The sequence below is a fragment of the Muntiacus reevesi genome, chromosome 15 (genome assembly GCF_963930625.1).
Source record: "Muntiacus reevesi chromosome 15, mMunRee1.1, whole genome shotgun sequence".
In the NCBI taxonomy this organism is placed as follows: domain Eukaryota; kingdom Metazoa; phylum Chordata; class Mammalia; order Artiodactyla; family Cervidae; genus Muntiacus; species Muntiacus reevesi.
In genome coordinates, this window is record NC_089263.1 from 38857325 (window position 1) to 38879113 (window position 21789).

Here is a 21789-nt window from a genome sequence, read left to right on the forward strand (position 1 = left end):
TAAAGGTAAGGCTGCTGCTGCTGCTAAGTCGCTTCAGTCGTGTCCGACTCTGTGCGACCCCACAGACGGCAGCCCACCAGGCTCCCCCGTCCCTGGGATTCTCCAGGCAAGAACACTGGAGCGGGTTGCCATTTCCTTCTCCAATGCATGAAAGTGAAAAAGTGAAGTCGCTCAGTCGTGTCCGACTCTTAGCGACCCCATGGACTGCAGCCTACAAGGCTCCTCCATCCATGGGATTTGCCAGGCAAGAGTACTGGAAAGGTAAGGCAGCTAGCATTTAAGTGCCAGTTTTGTTTCATGAACTTCATTTACTTAAGTCCTGTGATTCTTAAGCCCCTAGATTATTACCTCAAGAGATCTGAAGGGGCTTACCCGATGGCTCAATTGTAAAGAAACCGCATGTAAAGCCGAAGATTCGGAGTCACGGGTTCGATCCTGGGTGGGGAAGATCCCGAGCAGGAAGAAATGGCAATTCAGTCCAGTAATCTTACCCGGAGAATCCCATGAACAGAGGAGCCTGGCGGACGCAAAAGAGTCGGACACGACTGAGCCAAACAACATAAGATATCTGTAGATGACCAAACAACAGTCCTGCATTTAATTAGGTTTTTAGCACTACAACACGCTCCTGCTCTATCAGCGCAATTTAAAGTAGCTACCCTTTAAGAAGTTGGGGCTTGATAGGTTAAAAATCCCTCCTGTCCCGCCGCTGTAAGGTAAACAGTATCAGGTATTCAGGTGTCATTCTCTTATTGGGTCTCCAAATTGAGTGGAGAAAGCTGAGGGCATAGGGCGGGTCGGGCCGGGCCGGGCCGGGCCGGGGTGGTGGGGGGCGGTCACCTTGGAGGAGGCGGGGCCGGCCCTTTGTGGTCCCTCCCATCTGGTCTTTGCTTCCGGGGCGGTCGTGCCGGCCACGTCGCCGTCAGGCTAGGCTCGCCAGCCAGGCAGTGGATGGTGGGAGCCAAGATGGCGGCCGCCGCAGCCGCAGCCAGTATCCGAGAGAGACAAACAGGTACCAGCTTACTCCCTTCTCTGCGGTTTTGTGCTTGAGGACATCTTCCTCAGCTTATCGCCCTCACTCGGTCGCGTTGCGTGCAGCTCGAAAACGGACCTCAGAGTTTAATCCAGCTCTCAGGGCATCGAAAACCCCTCCCCTTTTGAGTTTTTAGGGAAGAGATTTCATTAGCTTGAGAAGTCGGCCCTCTGATGTGGTACTGGAGAAGGGGCTTTAGGGGTGAGCGGGTTACTACGGTCCTGCTCTTTTGTCTTTCCTACTGGGTCTCAGAAAGCCGTAGCGACAAGATCTGGCCCCTGGCATTTCCCGCCCTTTGTTGCCATCTATGAGGTCTTCGCGTTTGTTTCTGTGCGTGGTTCGGTTCTCTCTCATTTTATTTTATTTTTTATTTTATTTTTTGGTTCTCTCATTTTAATGTTGAGAGTTTCATCTTTCCGTCCTACCACTACAATTACAAAATTTAAATATTCTTTTCAGAGCAGGTTCCAGTCTGCCATTTCTCTCCTGTGAACTAATCTGAAGAGAGATGCCTAGATAATGATTTCCACCCTTAGCATGCTGGGATGGGATGTAAGAATAGCAAAACGAATGAATGCCTTTCCTATTACTTGGTAGACCAGTGTTTTTAAACAATGCATTATTAGTTTCATGTTTAGTAGAACATGCTTATATACTTTCCATTTACACCGTGAAGGTATGAGTAAAAAAAAAATACTGCTTCTGCACTTTTTTTTCCACCTTAGATAATGTTAGTTTTGTCATATTTTTTGAAACTTTGTTGACAACTTGGTTTACACCTGTTAGATAAAACTAATAGTTTATACCTGTTCGCTAATTGTCTTGATAGTTGTCAAACCATTAATTCTGAGGAGCTAACAGAAATAAGGCATCAAGAATTTTCAAGTTGAAAGTTGTGTCTCTTGTAGTTAAGTTCTTCTGCATATAAATCTGAGTAGGAATATAACTGGTTACAATTAATATGGCCTACAGAAAGGATTTTGGCTATACTTGATTCCTTCCTTTGAAATTCAAAGAAACAATTAGTAATAGATTTCTGTCTGCTACTGACACATTGCATAACGAGCTCTTAAATTCCTGTTCACCTTCATTTTTTTCCCCACATTACCAGGAGTGATCATGTCACATACTTGCTCAAAATCCTCTTGCAGCCTGGGGCTTCCCAGGTGGCTCAGAGTTGTAGAATCCACATGCCCAGTTCAGTCCCTGGGTGGGCTAGATCCCCTGCAGAAGGAAATAACAACCCACTCCAGTATTCTTGCCTGGGAAACCCCATGGACAGAGGAGCCTGGTGGGCTACAGTCCATGGGGTTGCAAGAGTCAGACATGACTTGGTGATTAAACAGCAGCAACAACTCTAGCAGCTTCTCATTTCAGTCATGGTAAAAGCCACAGGTGGTCTACAAAGCCCTATATGATCTGCTTTCCACTCAATTTTCTGACTCACTTGCTAATTACTCTCTCCTTTCCTTGAACACACCAGAATGCACTTCAGAGCCTTTCCTTTTTCTGAAATACTACCTTCAGAGAGATCTATATGGCTCACTTCCTCACCTTTGGGATTTTCCTCAGATGTTGCTTCTCAGGACGCCTCTCCTGACTAAACTACACCACAACCATCTCTTCTACCTGTCGTCTCTGTTTTTCTCCATAGCATTTATCGTAATCCCACATACCACATGTTTTACTTGCTATCTTTCTCCCCCCAACTAGAATGAAAGCTGCTTAATGAGAAGTAATTTTGACTGAATGTTTTGTTTAGTGCCAATAGCTGGAGCAATGTCTGGCAGATGGTATAAACACTCACTAAACATTTGTTGAGTGAATAGTAAGTGTAGTTGATTGTATAGTGAATGAAGAATGCATTCCAGGTAAGGATGAAACTGTATTAGCAAAGTCTAGGACTGCAGATAGTATGTTTGGTCTTTTCAGTTAAAAGCAATGAATTTAAGCCTTTAGAGAATTACTCTAATGAAAGTAAAATTGTTATTATTTAGTTGCTTAGGTGTGTCTGACTCTTCTGTGACACCCCCACTGTACTGTAGCCCACCAGGCTCCTCTGTCCATGGGATTTCCCAGTCAATACTGGAATGGGTTGCCATTTCCTCCTCCAGGGAATCTTCCCAACTCAGGGATCAAACCCACATTTCCTGCATTGGCAGGCAGATTCTTTGCCACCAGGGAAGCCCAAAATACATCCTTATATATTCTTGAGCATAGACTATTTACTTTATTAACAACTCCATGGTGTCAGAATCCCTGTTAACAAGTTAACCAAGGCTTACAATTGGGGAAATTCACCATGATGGAGGTGAGAAGGCAAATGTGGGAATATCTGCTGACATGGGCTGCTTTCCATTAGTGAAGGCCTTCTGGAGAACACCATGCACCTGAAACTCATATGTAACCCAGGCTGTGAATCTTCTTAGTAGTCCTCTGTTAAAGTGAAATATTATAACACCTGTGAGCTTCTGCAGTAGGTCCAAATTATTGGCAATCTGTATTATTGTCTGGATATAAGGTACAAGCATTTTACCAAAACACCATCTCTATATCTCTGTACATATAAATATATTTATCACTGAAGTGCAATCTCCTCTTTTTACCTGCCTCCAGAAATAAGCATTTAGAAGTTTTTCTAGTGAGTTAAGATGGTGTAAATTGATACCCAGGTGATTTGAGTATTATAAACTCCTCTGGTAGGTGTTTAGGTTGTAGATTATTCTGTATTAATAAAACCTGATTCAAATGCTTTTTAAAAATCAACCAGGTAGATTTTAGGGTTCCCAGTCATTTAATAAGCTACCCTCCCTTGAATATTGGCAATCTCAGTTTCATCTGAAAGTATTGTTGTTGTTGTTCAGTTGCTAAGTCATATCCCACTCTTTGCAACCCCGTGAACTGCAGCAAACCAGACTTCCCTGGCCTTCACTATCCCCCGGAGTTTGCTCAAGCTCATGTCCATTGAGTCGGTGGTGCTGTCCAACCACCTCAGTCTTTCCCAGCATCAGGGTCTTTTCCAGTGAGTCGGTTCTTCACATCAGGTGGCCAAAGTATTGCAGCTTCAGCTTCAGCATCAGTCCTTCCAGTGAATATTCAGGGTGGAATTCCTTCAGGATGAACTGGTTTCATTTCCTTGCTGTCCAAGGGACTCTGAAGTCTTCTCCAGGACCACAATTTGAAAACATCAGTTATTCATTACTCAGTCTTCTTTATGGTACAATTCTCATATCTGTACATGACTAGTGGAAAAACCGTAGCTTTGACTAGATGGATCTTTGTCAGCAAAGGGATATCTTTGCTTTTTAATACACTATCTAGACTTGTCATATCTTTCCTTCCAAGGAGCAAGCGTCTTTGAATTTCATGGCTGCAGTCACCATCCTTAATGATTTTGGAGCCCCCAAAAGAGAAAATCTGTCACTGCTTCCACATTTTCCCCTTCTGTTTGCCATGAAGTGATGGGACTGGATACCATAATCTTAGTTTTTTTAATGTTGAGTTTTAAGCCAGCTCTTCTACTCTCTTCTTGTCACCATCATCAAGTGGCTCTTTAGTTCCTGTTCGTTTTCTACCATTAGTGTGGTGTCATCTGCTTATCTGAGGTTATTGATATTTCCCCTGGCAACCTTGATTCCAGCTTGAGCTTCATATAGCCCAGCATTTCACGTGATGTACTCTGCATATAAGTTAAATAAGCAGGGTGACAATATGCAGCCCTGACGTAGTCCTTTCTCAGTTGGAACCAGTCCATTGTTCCGTGTCCCTTTTTAGCTGTTGCTTTTTGACCTGCATACAAGTTTCTCAGGACACAGGTAAGGTGGTCTGCCCCTCCCATCTCTTTAAGAATTTTCTACAGTTTGTTGTGATCCACACAGTCAAAGGCTTTAGTATAGTCCATGAAGCAGAAGTAAATGTTTTTCTGGAATTCTCCTGCTTTTTCTCTGACCCAGTGGATGTTGGCAATTTGATCTCTGGTTCCTCTGCCTTTTCTAAATCCAGTTTGTACATCTGGAAGTTCTTGGTTCACATGCTGTTGAAACCTAGCTTGAAGGATTTTGAACATGACCTTGCTAGCTTGTGAAATGAGTGCAGTTGTGCAGTAGTTTGAACATTCTTTGACATTGGCATTCTTTGGGATTAGAACGAAAACTGACCTTTTCCAGTCCTGTGGCCACTGCTGAGTTTTCCAAATTTGCTGACACTTTGCAGCACTTTGATATCATCTTTTAGGATTTGAAATAGTTCAGTTGGAATTCCATCACCTCCTCTAGCTTTGTTCATAGTAATGCTTCCTAAGGCCCACTTGACTTCACATTTCAGGATGTCCGGCTCTCGGTGAGTGACCACACCATCGTGGCTGTCTGGGTCATGAAGATCTTTTTTGTATAGTTCTTCTGTGTGTTCTTGCCATCTCTTCTGCTTCTTTAGGCCCTTAAAGTTTCTGTCCTTTATTGTGCCCATCTTTACATGAAATGTTCCCTGATATCTTCAGTTTTCTTGAAGAGATCTTAAGTTTTTCCCATTTTGTTGTTTTCCTCTGCTGCTTTGCACTGTTCATTTAAGAAGGCCTTGTTCAGTTCAGTTCAGTTCAGTCGCTCAGTTGTGTCTGACTCTTTGCGACCCCATGAATCGCAGCACGCCAGGCCTCCCTGTCCATCACAAACTCCTGGAGTTTACTCAAACACATGTCCATCGAGTTGGTGATGCCATCCAGCCATCTCATCCTCTGTCATCCCCTTCTCCTCCTGCCCCAGATCCCTCCCAGCATCAGGGTCTTTTCCAATGAGTCAACTCTTTGCCAAAGTACTGGAGTTTCAGCTTGAGCATCAGTCCTTCCAATGAACACCCAGGACTGATCTCCTTTAGGATGGACTGGTTGGATCTCCTTGTAGTCCAAGGAACTCTCAAGAGTCTCCTCCAACACCACAGTTCAAAAGCATTAATTCTTCGGTGCTCAGCTTTCTTCACAGCCCAACTGTCACATCCATACATGACCACTGGAAAAACCATAGCCTTGACTAGATGGACCTTTGTTGGCACAGTAATAGATGAAGCATGAGCTGGAATCAAGATTGCCAGGAGAAATATCAATGATCTCAGATATGCAGATGACACCACCCTTATGGCAGAAAATGAAGAGGAACTAAAAAGCCTCTTGATGAAAGTGAAAGAGGAGAGTGAAAACATTGGCTTCAAGCTCAGCATTCAGAAAACTAAGATCGTGGCATCTGGTCCCATCACTTCATGGGAAATAGATGGGGAAACAGTGGAAACAGTGTCAGATTTTATTTTCTTTGGCTCCAAAATCACTGCAGATGGTGACTGCAGCCATGAAATTAAAAGATGCTTACTCCTTGGAAGGAAAATTATGACCAACCTAGATAGCATATTAAAAAGCAGAGACATTACTTTGCCAACAAGAAGGCCTTGTTACCTCCTTGCTATTCTCTGGAACTCTGCATTCAGCTGAGTGCATCGTTTTCTTTCTCCCCTGCCTTTTGTTTCTCTTCTTTCTAAGCTACTTCTAAGGCCTCCACAGACAACCACTTTGGCTTCTTCCATTTCATTTCCTTGGGGATGGTTTTGGTCATTGTTTCCTGTACAGTGTTACAAACTTCATTCCATAGTTCTTCAGGCACTCTATCTGATCAGATCCTTTAGATCTATTTGTCATCTCACTCTGTAATCATAAGGGATTTGATTTAGATCATACCTGAATGGCCTACTGGTATTCCTTACTTTCTTCAGTTTAAGCCTGAATTTTGCATTAAGCTGCTCATAATCTGAGCTACAGACAGCTCCAGGTCTTGTTTTTGCTTACAGTATAAAGCTTCTCCTCTTTGGCTGCAAAGAATATAATTCAGTCTGATTTTGGCATTGACATCTTGTGATGTCCGTATGTAGAGTCGTCTCTTGGGTTGTTGGAAGAGAATGTTTTCTGTGACCAAAGTGTTCTCTTGACAAAACTTTTTGCCTTTGTCCTTCATTTTGTACTCCAAGGCCAAACTTGCCTGTTATTCCAGATCTCTCTTGACTTCCTACTTTTGCATTCCAATCCCCTGTGATGAAAAGGGCATCTCTTTTTGATGTTATTTTAGAAGATCTTGTAGGTCTTCATAGAATCATTCTACTTCAGCTTCTTTGACCTTAGTGGTTAGGGCATAAACTTGGATCACTGTGATGTTGAATGGTTTGCCTTGGAAATGAACCGAGATCACTCTGTCGTTTTTTAGATTGCACCCAAGTACTGCAATTCGAACTCTTTCATTGAGGGCTACTTAGTGTCTTCTTAGGGATTCTTGGCTACAGTAGTAATTAAATGGTCATCTGAATTATATTTGCCCATTCCCATCCATTTTAGTTCACTGATTCCTAAGATGTCAGAGTTTATTGTTGTCATCTCCTGCTTGACCACATCCAATTTACCTTGATTCATGTACCTGATATTCCAGGTCCTATGCAATATTGTTCTTTACAGCATCAGACTTTACTTTCACCACCAGACACATCCACAGCTGAGTGTCATTTCTGCTTTGACCCAGCCTCTTCACTCTTTTGGAGCTATTTCTTAGCTCTTCCCCAGTAGCATGTTGGACACCTACCAACCTTGGGGACTCATCTTCTGGCATCATATTTTTTTGCCTTTTCATACTGTTCATGGGGTTTTCACGGCAAGAATACTGGAGTGGTTTGCCATTCTCTGGTGGACCATAATTTGGCAGAACTCTCCACATTAACTTGTCTCTCTTGGGTAGCCCTGCATGGCATGGCTCATAGCTTCATTGAATTATGCAAGCCCCTTCGCCACAACAATGCTGTGATCCATGAAGGGGACATAAAAGTATAGCAAGATTTTAGTTTTTCTTAGAAAACATTTCTGCTGCTGCTGCTAAGTCGCATCAATCGTGTCCGACTCTGTGCGACCCCATAGATGACAGCCCAACAGGCTCCTCTGTCCCTGGGATTCTCCAGGCAAGAACACTGGAGTGGGCTGCCATTTCTTTCTCCAGTGCATGAAAGTGAAAAGTGAAAGTGAAGTTGCTCAGTGGTGTCCAACTCTTCGTGACCCCATGGACTGTAGCCTACTAGGCTCCTCTGTCCATGGGATTTTCCAGGCAAGAGTACTGAGTCTGCTGTAAATCATGAACAGAAGAGCGATAAAAACCACAAAATGCTATAACCTGTAGAGTGTAACTTCTGTGATTATAGAATTGTATATTTTTTAATCAGGGTTTATCAGTTACCTACCACATCTATAGGAAAGTCTCACTAGTGGATCTGACAGGATAAATTTGCCATAGAATGCACTCCAGGACAGCTTAAAAATAGAACTACTGTATGAAGGTTTTGAACCAACTAAATATAGATGATTTTTATTTCTATCAATACTGATCTTTTTAAAAGTAATGTATATATGTATTTTTGACTGTACTGGGCCCTCATTGCTGCATGGACTTTTCTCTAGTTGCAGAGATTGAGGGTTGCTCTTCATTGCAATGTGTGGGCTTCTCATTGTGGTGGCTTTTCTTGTTACAGAGCACGGACTCCTAGGATGCACAAGCTTTACTACTTGGAGTACATGAGCTCAGTAGTTAGCGATTCCCCAGGTCTCAAATCACAGGCCCAGTAGTTACGATGCATGAGCTTAGTTGCTCCATGGTGTATGGCATCTTCCTGGACCAAGGTTTGGACCCATGTCTCCTGCACTGGCAGGCAGATTCTTTACTGCTGAGCTACTAGGGAAGCCCATCAATACTGATCTTAATCTGTTTGTTTAGCCACACAATAAACAGACAACAGCACCAGTTTATCTATTGAGGCCACTGCAAGTTCATGATTGACAGGATTTTTTTTTGCATCTACATAAAATATAGTGTGGTATCATCAGGAGACATGGAAAAGTCTTCTTCCTGAACATTTTTCATGTTTTCATGTGGAAACAGATACTTAGCGCATGTTAGAAAATCTTCTAGACACCTGCCTTTTAGCTGTTGATGAAACTGTCTTACAAAGTCATTTGATTAATCAGTTTTTCCAGAGTGATTTGTGCATTTTGTTTTGAAGTAATAAGTAATAAATGTGGGAGGAAGTGAAATCACAGACATTGGTAATATTTAATAAAACTGTTTTCATTTCCAGTGGCTTTGAAGCGTATGTTGAATTTTAATGTGCCTCATGTTAAAAATAGCACTGGAGAACCAGTATGGAAGGTAAGAGACTTTTATTTTAATGGAGATTCTTTCTCTCAGCCCTTATTGGTGGTGATGGAAGGGATTTCTTGTTAATACAAACAGTAACACATTTTAGTTGTAATGCATGAATATTTGCTTTTATTTAACATGGCTTCTTAATGTGAATCTTTTTTTTTTTAATTGAAGCATAGTTGACTTGCAATATTGTGTTAATCTCAGGGGTACAGGAAAGTGATTGTTATATACAGAGATTTCTTTCAAATTATTTTCCATTATAGGTTATTACAAGATATTGAATGTAGTTCCCTGTGTTATATGGTAAATGCTTGTTGTGTATCTGTTTTATGTATATTATTAATAGTTTGTGTCTGTTAATTCCCTCTTTTTCTTCAAAGAGATTATAATGCAATTGATTTGGTTTAAAATTTATTAGATTATAGCCACTTTATACTTCTCTCTTTCTACGAATTAAAAGCAAATCAACTTGGTTACAGTTTGGAGTGTTTTGAAAACTTTTATGATTCCCCATAAGTCCTTTGGGTTAACACTAATAAAGGTGATTAAAATCATCTATATTGAATTTACAGTTTAAGCTTTAGCAGGTTCCCTCATTTTCCTCTTCCTTCCTGTTTATTTGCGGTCATCTTCCTATTTCCCTTTGCAATACTTACTATTTCTAGTGCCTATATTGAGCATATGAATTAAATAACTTGAAAATTTATGGGGTTCAGATTTGTGTCAAATTCTTTCCCTACCCATCACTTCTGTTATCACAAGATTAATAATATGGTGTATTGAGGTGTAAAGAAGAATTTGAATTCTGCAACATCCAACCTTTTGTAACTAGAGCAGGAAGATTTTTATAAATATGTCTTTGAATTTGCTAAGCATTAGTTTTGAGAGTAACTACTTTTTGAAGGTGAGAGTCGCTTAGTTGTGTCCAACTCTTTGTTACCCCATGGACAATACAGTCCATGGAATTCTCCAGACCAGAATACGGGAATGGGTAGCCTTTCTCTTCTCCAGGGGATCTTCCCAACCCAGGGATCGAACCCAGGTCTCCCGCATTGCATGCAGATTCTTTACCAGCTGAGCCACAAGGGAAGACTGATTTTTACTTCTCTTTTTTTAGAAAGGATATATGTGAACTGGATAGGGGAGTGTATCTGAGTTTACTATATGTTTAAAGTCCTTTATTATAGCTTAAGATATAATAAGCTATATCTTAGTATAGTCTCTAGTATGTTATAGTTTCCAGTATGTTTTTTAACCTAGAAAAAAGTACTTTATAAGAAGAATTTACATAATAATTTACCTTAACCAGAGTAATAACACTTCTAAAGAATGAATTACTAGGTAAATGGACATTTTGGTAAATAATTGTGAAAAATATTAAATTGAGGTAAGTATAAGAATTTAGTATATTAAAATAAAATGTACTCAGACTTCCCTGGCGGTCCAGTGGTTAAGACTGTGCTCCCACTGCAGTGGTCTCGGATTCAATCCCTGGGTGGGGAACTGACAGCCCAGTGTGGCAAAAATAAAATAAAATGTACTTCAACAGTATCTTAATAAAGGGTTCTCTATTGACTGTTCATTGATAATTATGTTTTAAAAACACGTGACTCTTTTGTTTTTAACTAGGTGCTCATTTATGACAGATTTGGCCAAGATATCATCTCCCCTTTGCTATCTGTGAAGGAGCTGAGAGACATGGGAATAACTCTGCATCTGTGAGTTTTAACATATTTCTAGAAATGACATTTGTTTTCAAATACATTGTTAACAAATATTAGCCACCCAGAAATCAAATTCCTAGGGTTGTTTATTAAGAAAATAATATTAGGTTATAGTGCTTGTATATAGAAAACAACATTCTTTCCTCTTCTCTTAAACCTTTTATTTCCAAAGGAAAAAATAATCCTCAGTCTGAGAATTTAAATTTTCTCTTTTGTGTCTTTTCCTACAGATTGGTTTGCTTTCTTATGTAAAGGAAAGGAACTGGTTGTCTGAAGGTCTCTTTCAGCTTTGAAATTTTTTTATTCCTTTAATTGACATACTCTTTTTATAAGGACAGTTCAATAATTGTGATTATTAATAGTAGGAGGAATATCAGCCTTGCTTGATGCTTATATTTTCTCTCTCTGAATGGGTCCTGTATTTATGTCATATATAGGACTTATTTTTAATGTTTGTGATTGTAATTATACCTGTTCCTACTCTTGATCTGTGTTGTCACATTATTTTAGGTAGAAAGAAATAGAAAACATATTTTTAATTTCAAAGAATCACCCCCAATTCCTAATTGGATTTACTTTCCTCCCTTTTAAAGATGAGCAGTGATTCAGTTGTAAATATTTTATGATGTCTGATGACAGGTGGAGCTTTCTGTTTATTATTCTTTGTAGTTACACTAATACTTAGGCTTACTATGTTATTTGGCTGTCAAAGTGGTCATATATGAAAGTAAAATAAGTACAGTTATCAAGTAAAACTATAGTTCAGTGAGGGATTAAAAAAAAACACTTTTTTAAAAGAGGAATATCTAAATTGGTATATCTTTAATATGAAAAATTTAAGTAACTAGGAAATAATGACAGTCAATCTCCAAAGGGACTTTTTATGTTGTCTTCTTAACCACTGAATTTATTTGATTATATTCCTTATGATATGACTGGTAAAGCAAATAAATTGCGTTACTTTGCATACTTAACCTAATGGAACATTTAGAGAGGACTATATTCTTGAATAGCTACTAATACTTTTATGTACTGAAGGAGTCCAATTTTATGACATTCTAACCTATTTGCATTTTGTTTTTTTAGGACATTATCAGTTTTCATTCTGTGATACTCTAATATGTTGAATTATAACATGCTCTTATTGGGAATGTGATTTAGATTTCCAATGAGTAGCATATCAGAATCTGGTTAAATTCTTAAATTCTTCAGTTTTATATTAAATATTTGTTGTAAATTAATAGACTATTACATTGATTCTAAAAAATAGTTTTAGTTTTTAATATTTATGAAATTAGAGTCTATCTTATTAATGCCATGACATAGTTTAATGAAGTCTATCTTATTAATGCCATGACATAGTTTAATGGGCACAAGTTTTCTGTCTGTTTAAATAATACATTTTAAAATTGATAGCACCTTAGGTTTGATGAAATATAATATTTGACAGATTTTTCCTTTCATTTTTATGTCAGACTTAAAGTACACATCTATTGTTGGTGAGTTGTAATGCTTATAACCTGAACTGAAGTTAAGCTTTATGCCATCCTTGAAAATGATGGTGTGTTTTAAGCATTGGTTATTTTTGCTGCCTTATTGTTTAAGGCAGCAAATGAATTTTTATTTTATTTTATTTTACAAATTAAAAGACTAAAGTTTGTAGCGTTTGAGTGATTGTCCCATAATTGTATAGGTAATTAATTGCAGAGTTGTGGACAGATTGCCTGACCACTTATGCTGGGCTGTTTGTCTACTGAACCATAGTGGCTCAGAAATAGTGACTAACAAAAGCGAAGCCTCAATACTCTTAAAAGAGTAACAAGATATTCTGCCAGTTGAGAGTTGTGTGTTCTTGCTGCATACATGTTGCTATTGACATGAGAACATGAAAAGATTATTAATATATAGCTACTCTGGTAAATTGCTGTGCACCCTGTGTCTGACTGTTCTTCCTTTTTTTTGCTGGAGAATATTTCATCAGTTACTATAAATAATCTGCAAGTTGATTTAAGCTAATTTGTAGAAAATAGTAATTACAGGTTTCCAGATCATGAAAAGGTGGTTGTAGCCTTTTAGATAGTTGGATAGTCAGGGTAATGCGACAGCAACCAATGGCTGCCAGCACATTATAATCCTTTTGATGTTAGCAGCAGCCAGACATACGGAAAGAAGTGGCAGCATGGGCCTCTTTGACTCTCTTCTTCATAGAAGGATGACTGAAATACTTGTATATGTAAAAGGATATATGTAGAAGATTGTATATGGGATATTGCTTACAGAAGGATGACTGGAATATTGTAGAAATAGAATATTTCTCTTTTTTCCTGATATAAATGTGGTAAAATCTTACAGCAGTAAAGACATTTTGTCATTCATTTGCTGTTGGGATATTTGAATGATTATACTCCCTGAATTGTAAAAGAAAAAGCTATCAGGTTGTACAGTCTATGAGATGCTTAGCTGATCTCTTATGCATTCTCATGAAGCAATAAATAGAATGGTATATGTTGTCTTAAAGATTTAAGGAAGCATTCATATACCTTTCATTTAAAATATATATTTGATTTTATTTATAGCTAAATGTTTCATCGCTTCTAAAGATTCTAAAGATGGTTCCAACTTTCTGTTTTCTCTCACTCAGAGAATAGCAGTTTCTTCCCACTTACCTCTTCCCACCATATTTCTAAGAAAAATGGGAATAAAATTGATTTTGAATGTGTATTAGTTCTCATTCAGAGAGAATATTGGTAGAAGAAACTCTTGACCGTAAGAGGCATTAGAAGTAAAGTGATTGGAGTAGAAGAAATTAAAACTGAGATTAGGATCTTACTAATAAATAATATTAACATTGATATAAGAAGAAAGCTGGGTTAAATGATTAATTGCAGTAAGAGCTTTTAGAGTACGGGTCACTGTCCTTGAACTGATAAACTTCTAGTTTGAGAAGTACTGTTTTTAACTATCTTTTTAGATAAGTGATTAAGAAAAAAGTAAATTTTATATTCTTTACATCTCATAGGCTTTTGCACTCTGATCGAGATCCTATTCCAGATGTTCCCGCAGTGTACTTTGTAATGCCAACTGAAGAAAATATTGACAGAATGTGTCAGGTAACATGAGCTCTTATTTTCTCGATTCTTGAAGGTGGAAACTTTTTTTTTTTTTAATTTTTAAGATGTCCATTGTGAAAAATCAGAAAGTTCCTTACCTAATTTCCCACTTTGATTTTTGAGACTATCTTTGAATGTTCTGTAGACTGAAAGATTTAAAACTTTTTGACTGATCAAGCATTATATTTATCGAGAAAAACTCTTGCCTTAAGAAGCAGAATACCTAAATCTATTAGCTTTAATATAAGAATAGAAATATAATTCTGAGAGTAGGAGGTCCAAGTTGGTACAGCAGCTCTGTTAGACAAAGATTCAGGTCTCTGGTATCTTTTTGACCTATCGTCTTTAGTTTGTCATTTTCCATTGTCTTGGTTGTTGCTTCACATATACAAAGTGGTAGCTGCAATTTTAGATATCACATCTATGTGATATAGGCAAGAAGAAGGGAGAAATGGACTATGATAGCCCTGACTATTGATTTTGATCAAGAAAACTGAGCTTTCCCAGAAACTCCCAGAAGACTTTGGTTTATGTCTCATTGCATAGAATTAACATCAGGGGAGGTCACAAAAGTTAAGCTTTAGATGAGTGTTTTGCCACCCCCAAATAAAATCTTTTTTCTTTTAGCAAGGAAGAAGGGGAAATAGATATTGGATAGGTACCTAACAGTGTCTGCAGTAAGTCACAAGCTCTTTACTTGTTGACTGTTGAATCAAATTTCTGTTTGTTTGTGAAGATCACATATTTTGTGTCGTATATAGCTAATAATGCCCAGCTTTCTTTTACCCTGCATAAACCCCGGTTATGCCAATTTTTGAAGAAGTACAGTTTATCAATCCTTTCCTCTTTCCTTGTTTTAAAACAGCTTTATTGAAATATAATTCACCATACAATTAACCCTGTTTGTTTGTTTTTTTAAAAACCAGCAAGACAGATTTTATTTGAGCCTCTGGCATTAGTGCAGAACTGAGCTCAACTCCAAATACAGCAGACACAATCGAGTTGATAGCCGATGGGCAGAGTGAGGGGCTCTATGGATGGGACATTACTAAGAGGAATAATCTGTTACTGAACATTTTCATCACCTTATCTATTATATCCCCGACCCCTGAACCCCCAACCCTAAGGTACTGTTTGTTTCTGTGCATTTGTCCATTCTGCATATTATGAATAGAATCATGTACATTATTTGTTGTATCTCACTTCCTCTTAGTGTAATGTTTTCAAGATTCATCCATACTGTAGTTGTATCAGTACTTTTTTCTTTTTTATTGCTGAATAGTATTCAGTTGTTTGGATATACCAGATTTTAACCATTTATCATGTGGGTTGCTTCCACCTTGTGGCTGTTATAAGTAATGCTTCTGTAAACATTTGTGTACAAGTTTCTGTGTAGACATATGTTTTTATTTCTCCTGTGTCCATGAACACCTAGGAATGAAGCTGCTGCATCAAGTGATAACACCACAGTTAACCTTTTGAGGAATTGCCAGACTATTTTCCAAAGTGGTTGCATCACTTTTTATTCCATCCAGCAGTGTTTGAGGGTTCCAGTTTCTCCAGACCCTTGCCAGCAATTTTTATTATTTGACATTTGATTGTAGCCATTCTAGTGAGTGTAAAATGGCATCTCACTGTGGTTTTGATTTGTATTTCCCTGATGATTTATATTAAACATCTTTACATGTGTTTATTGGCAGTTTGTATCTTTAGAAAAATGTCTATTCATGGTCCTTATTCAGTTTTTAATTTTTTTTTTAACTATTGAGTTGTTAAAGTACTTTATATTTTTGAATCATAGACCTTTATCAAGTATATCATTTGCAGATATTTTCTCCCATCCTGTGGGTTTTCCTTTCACTTTCTTAGTATCCTGTGGAGCATAAAAAAGTTTTACTTTGGCTTTAAACTTAATTTTAAGTTTATTTGTTCTTTAGTTGTTTGTCCTATGGTGTCATATTCAAGAAACAATTGCCAAGTCTCTGTTTTCTTTGAAGATTTTTATTGTTTTGACTCTTGTATTTAAGTCTTTGATACTTCTTGAGTTAGTTTTTATATATACTGTAAGATAGTTGTCCAACTTCATTCTTTTCCCTGTAACTACCTAGTTCTCCCAGCTTCATTATTCTTTCCCCAGTCAACAGTCTTGGCAGCTTTGTCAGAAATTAATTAACAATAAATAAATTGATTTATTTCTGGACTCTTGGTTCTTATTGATCTCTGTGTCTGTCCTTATGCCAGTACCGCACTACCTTTAATTAGTCTTACTTTGTAGCAAGTTTTGAAATTGGGAAGTTGAGTCTTCCAACTTTGTACTTTGTTTTCAAGATTGTTTTGGCTTTTCTGGGTCCTTTGAATTTTCATGGTAATTTTAGGATTAGCTTGTCAATTTCTATACAGAAACCAGCCTGGATTCTGTTAGGGATCTCAGTGACTCTGTAGATCATTTGGAGAGTATTGCCACCTTAACAGTATTAAATGTTCTGATCCATGAGCATGGGGTGTTTTTCCATTTACTTAGATCTTTTAATAATGCTTAGTAGTGTGCAGAATGTAAGTGGTCACTTCTTTCGCTAAATTTATTCCTTTGTATTTTTTAATACTATTTGAGTGGAATTTCTTTGGCTGTGTCGGGGCTTAGTTGAGGCATGCAAGATCTTCGTTGGATCATGGGAGTCTTTTGTTGGGGTGTACAGACTCTCTAGTTGTGGCATGTGGGCTATAGAGAACTCAGGCTTCAGTGATTGTGGCACTCAGGCTTAGTTGCTCTGCAGCATGTGGGATCTTAGTTCCCCGACCAGGAGTCAAACCCACATCCCCTGCATTGCAAGGTGGATTCTTAACCACTGGACCACCAGGAAGTCCTGGAATTGTTTTCTTAATTTCATTTTTAGGATTGCTCATTGCAAGTGTGTATATGCCCAGTTGACTTTTATGTATAGATCTTGTATGCTGCTTTGTTATTCAACTTCATTTGAAATGTCTCTGTCATTCTTTGATCATTTCTTTACTTTCTGACGTAATAAAATATACCAGTCTCGTTTTATACTTCTCTGTCCCAGCCCAAGAATGAACCATCTGTTGGTTGCTTTTTGTGGAAAATGGTATTTAGAAATTGGTGTTTGCCTGGAGAAGGAAATGGCAACCCACTCCAGTATTCTTGACTGAAAAGGTCCATGGACAGAGGAGCCTGGCAGGCTGCAGTCCATGAGGTTACCTGACTGAGCACACATGCATGAAGGTGGAGGGAGATTGGTTGGTAGCAATAAACTGATAGAACTTAAAAAAAAGAAAGAAAGAAATTGGTGTTTGAGCATTGGGTACTCATTGCTGCTAGGATGTCACAGTTCTTAGGCCCTCTCAATGGAAAGAGCTAAGAAATATATGTGTATCAATATTTAATGCTTTATATATTCCTACTTTTCTCTCTAGATAGATAGATGGACAGACAACCTTCATGCTTCAGTTCAGAAGTACAGGATTCATTCTAGCTTTTCCTTTCTCCCGTTACAAATTAATCATTTCTTTCTCTGACAGTAAGAAACATGGCTCCCAATATCCTCAATATAATTACTTACTTATCCATTCTCTCAATTCTCAGTTTTAAACCAATCTCCCAGTCTTCCTTGAAATGCTGCTCTGCTCAGCTACCTCTTACACACAGTCACCAGACTCTTTTCATATTTCAACATTTTCAAAAATCTTATGTATCTTAAAATTGATGGTGTGTTTTGGAAGTTTATTGGCAGCATTAATTCTTCCTTAGTGCTGTGGGAAACAGTGGTGCCTGTTAAAATTGATGGTATGTTAGATTTGAAACCATATGCTTATTTAAATATGAGTTTAAGAAGATAAGTAAATTTGATTTCAGAATTGACATAACTATAAATGATGCTATTTTTGGATGATAACGAAGGAATACTTCTAGAATTGGTCGTTAGAATGATAACATTTCTGTGTACAATCATCGCATGACTAGAACAGTAGAAGGTAGTGTCTACCACATATAATAAGCACTTAAACTATGTAAGAAGGCAGGAATACTGGATTAGGTAGCCATTCCCTTCTCCAAGGAATATTCCCAACTCAGGGATTGAACCCGGGTCTCTTGCATTACAGGCAGATTCTTTACCATCTGAGCCGCCAGACAAACCATTTAAGAACATAGGTACTATGTGTAAGCAGTTTTGTGCACTATTTTAATGAATAGGATTTTATTGATAATATAATATAGCTTTAATTATTAAAATATGTTTCAGTTATACCTGGTAACCAAGTAACCAGCACCTCTTTATAAATTTGTTGTCCTGGGATAATTTTTTCTATCCTTTGTACAACCTGTGTTTTGAATATGTATATTATCCCCAGAAACCTTGCTCTTATTGCATCTAAAAGATTTTTAATTTGTCGTCATCTTTTATACTATCCTGTAAGAATGAAGTATTCATTGTATTCATAGGATCTTCGAAATCAACTCTATGAATCATATTATTTAAACTTTATTTCTGCTATTTCAAGAAGTAAACTGGAAGATATTGCAAATGCAGCATTAGCGGCTAGTGCAGTAACACAAGTAGCCAAGGTAAGAGATTTTGGTTGGCTGACATTTTGTTAATGTAAACTTTAGTAATAATCTGAAACCTTTAGATCAGCATAGATGTCTCATTACAAAAGACCAGAACAACCTAAGAAATAGACTCAAAATACTTCTAGAAAGAGGTTTTGATAATGTAAATTATCTTCAACTTGAACTAGGCAACTTGAACTTGAACTAGTTGAACTAGTTCAACTTGAACTTGAACTAACCAAACTAAAGGAACTTGTTAATTGACTAATTTGAAAGACAAAAATAAAAAGCTGAATCATTTTTTGTCTTAGGCTGGGATTTGTATAATCTTTTTAGCTCAGCTTAGAAATAGCTTGACAGTTGTGTGGTCCTAAATTATACTCAGACTGTTTTGACACTGTTGTGTCTGTAATCACTGTGCTCTTGTTGTTGTTTAGTCACTAAGTTGTGTCTAACTCTTTGCAATGCCATGGACTGTTGTCCACGAGGCCCCTCCGTCTGTGGGATTTCCCAGGCAAGAATACTGGAGTCGGTTGTCGTTTCCTTCTCCAGGAGATCTTCCCGACCCAGGGAATGAACCTGTGTCTCCTGCATTGGCAGGCAGATTCTTTACCATCTGAGCCACACTAGTCACCATACTATCTTCACATATTTTTTTAGTTAGGAGAGGGTATCCAAGGAGGCTGAATTGCATGTTATAAGAAAGAAAGAATTCACAACAGGCCAACAATTCTATATCATAGTGATTTTTTGTCATGTTCAGCTCAATTATAAATAAATCTATAAAATATATTCTTGGTTGTACCCCTGATTTTGTTAGTTTGTTTGTTTGTTTGTTTTCCAGCCCTGTTTTGCCCTTTTCTTTCTTGAATTTGGACAAGGTATAGCTGAAAATTCTGCAAACTGATGTAGGGCAAATAAAAGACTAAAGAACCATGCTTTTAATTCCCATTCTTTAACAGATTTTTCATTCTTAGATAGTCCACTACTACTTCTAACTAGTTCTTGAGGCTTATGTCTTATTATTCTTTCTCTTCCAAAATATATCGTTAGCTTTACATGAAATAATAGGTACATTCTTTTATTTAACTATATTTAACATATCTCAAATAATTTTCTTAGTTTTTCTCCTGATTTGTATTTCTGTAAATACAGATCACAATGTAAAACCAGTTACTATAACTTTCTTAGGAAAGTGTGATTAAAATGAATATAAAAGTTAAAATTGTTTTTCTTCAAAATTGATATCCATTCCTATCCCCACCACAATTTTTAAAAAAATTTTGTATATTCTACTTCCTGAAAATGCTACTGTCCTTGAAAATTTATTGCCTAGTCTTGTTTTCTTGATTGTTTTTTAATGCTAACTTCTCATTTTTGTCCAGTTAGGCAATCTGCAAATGGCATAATTTTTAATTATTGAATATAATTATAACTTTTTAAATTTTACCATTGGTAGATTAAATCAAACTAAATGTGTATTCAATATTATAAAATTGATTTGAAAACCTTTTCTTTTGTTTCTAGGTTTTTGATCAGTATCTCAATTTTATTACTTTGGAAGATGACATGTTTGTATTATGTAATCAAAATAAGGAACTTGTTTCATATCGTGGTATGTAAAAATAAGAATATTGTAATTCATTGTTAACAAAATGAACAGTGTACTGTAAAAGAAAAAAATTGAACATGTTTAGTGCACTCCAAAACCAGCTTTGTTTATAGCACATAAAGAAAACAAGTCTCAAACTGAATTTTGTCACATATAAACAACATTTACTAAATCTCTTTAGTGAAGCTCAGTGAAATGCAAATTATATGACATTTTAGGTACCCCACAGCAACTTGCATGAATACTTCACTCATGGCAAGTAAGATAGTATTTTAGTAGTAGGATTTGGTTAATCTTTTAGTACTTTGATCTATGAAAAAGAAAAAGTTTACTTTGTTTCTCAGTGCGATAGTTTCCAAGTCTGTAAAACAGAAATAATAATAATAATACTATCTACCTCAGAGTTTTTGTGGGAGTTAAATGCTTTCTTGTATGTTAAATGCCTGGAAAAGTTGCTGACATTATTGTAACTGCTCAGCAAAGGTTGATTATGTTGTCAAGGTCAGACAACAGCAGAGAGTCAGCAGCTACTACAGTCCTATTATGGAATGATGTGTAAGTACCATTTTCAAATAGAGATTGTTGTGCTATGCTGTGCGTAGTTGCTCAGTCATGTCTGACTCTTTGCGACCCCATGGACTGCAGTCTGCCAGGCTCCTCTATCCATGGAGATTCTCTAGGCAAGAATTCTGGAGTGGGTTGCCATGCCTTCCTCCAGGGGATCTTTTCCACCCAGGGATCGAACCCAGGTCTCACCTGCATTACAGGCAAATTCTTTACCATCTGAGCCACCAGGGAAGCCCTATTCATGCAGTAGTAGGATTGAGTACTGGCATTTGATCAAATGCTATCTAATCCCCTCTGAAGTTTGTATTCCGGATTTTGGTAAACTGACCATCTCTTAGATGTAGATTAAAATTAACACGTGCACACACACACACACAAAACATCCACACCATGTTTTATTGTGTGTTTTTTTCTTTTTTTTGTGAAAACACTGTGAGATCTACCCTCTTAACATTTTTTTTAAGTATACAATACAGTATTGTTGACTTTGGTACAGTGTTGTATGGCAACTCTCTAGAACTTATTCATCTTGCTTTGTGGCCATTGATTAGTTGTGTCAGACATTTTAAGGAAAATTACAGCATATAGAGGATGTGATTAGCCAATTCATTGAAATAATTAATTTGGTACTTTAGGATTGAGATGTTTGAGAATGACTAGAGTTTAAGTGGTTCTAACATAGGGAGTATGTCCGTCCCATGGTGGTATTTGGAAATGTGTAAGGACAGTTTTGATTGTCTCAATTAATACTAGCATTTAGCGAGCGGGGACTTGCGATGCTAGATGTTCTGCAATATGTCAGCCATGCTCACACAGAAAATTGTTCTGCTCAAAGTGCCACTTAGATCCTATCGTAAAACATGGAACCAGGTGGTAAACTCCCAAGAGAAGAGAACATGAATCTTTTGGTTTTACCTCACTCCATAGCATACCTTCTTGTTGAAATTAGGCAGCATCTTGAGATGG

General features: G+C 37.5%; 1 protein-coding gene across 1 annotated transcript in view; it reads left to right on the forward strand.

Moving 5' to 3' along the window:
* Nucleotides 1–901: 901 nt before the first annotated feature.
* The window catches only part of SCFD1 (sec1 family domain containing 1), a 113543-nt gene continuing 92655 nt past the window's right edge, over nucleotides 902–21789 (forward strand). The window contains exons 1-6 of the mRNA XM_065905847.1: nucleotides 902–1012; nucleotides 9176–9246; nucleotides 10873–10961; nucleotides 13987–14077; nucleotides 18537–18659; nucleotides 20172–20259. Coding sequence (XP_065761919.1) covers nucleotides 952–1012; nucleotides 9176–9246; nucleotides 10873–10961; nucleotides 13987–14077; nucleotides 18537–18659; nucleotides 20172–20259 — 523 coding nt within the window. The 5' untranslated portion in view covers nucleotides 902–951. The remainder of the gene's footprint in view (nucleotides 1013–9175; nucleotides 9247–10872; nucleotides 10962–13986; nucleotides 14078–18536; nucleotides 18660–20171; nucleotides 20260–21789) is intronic.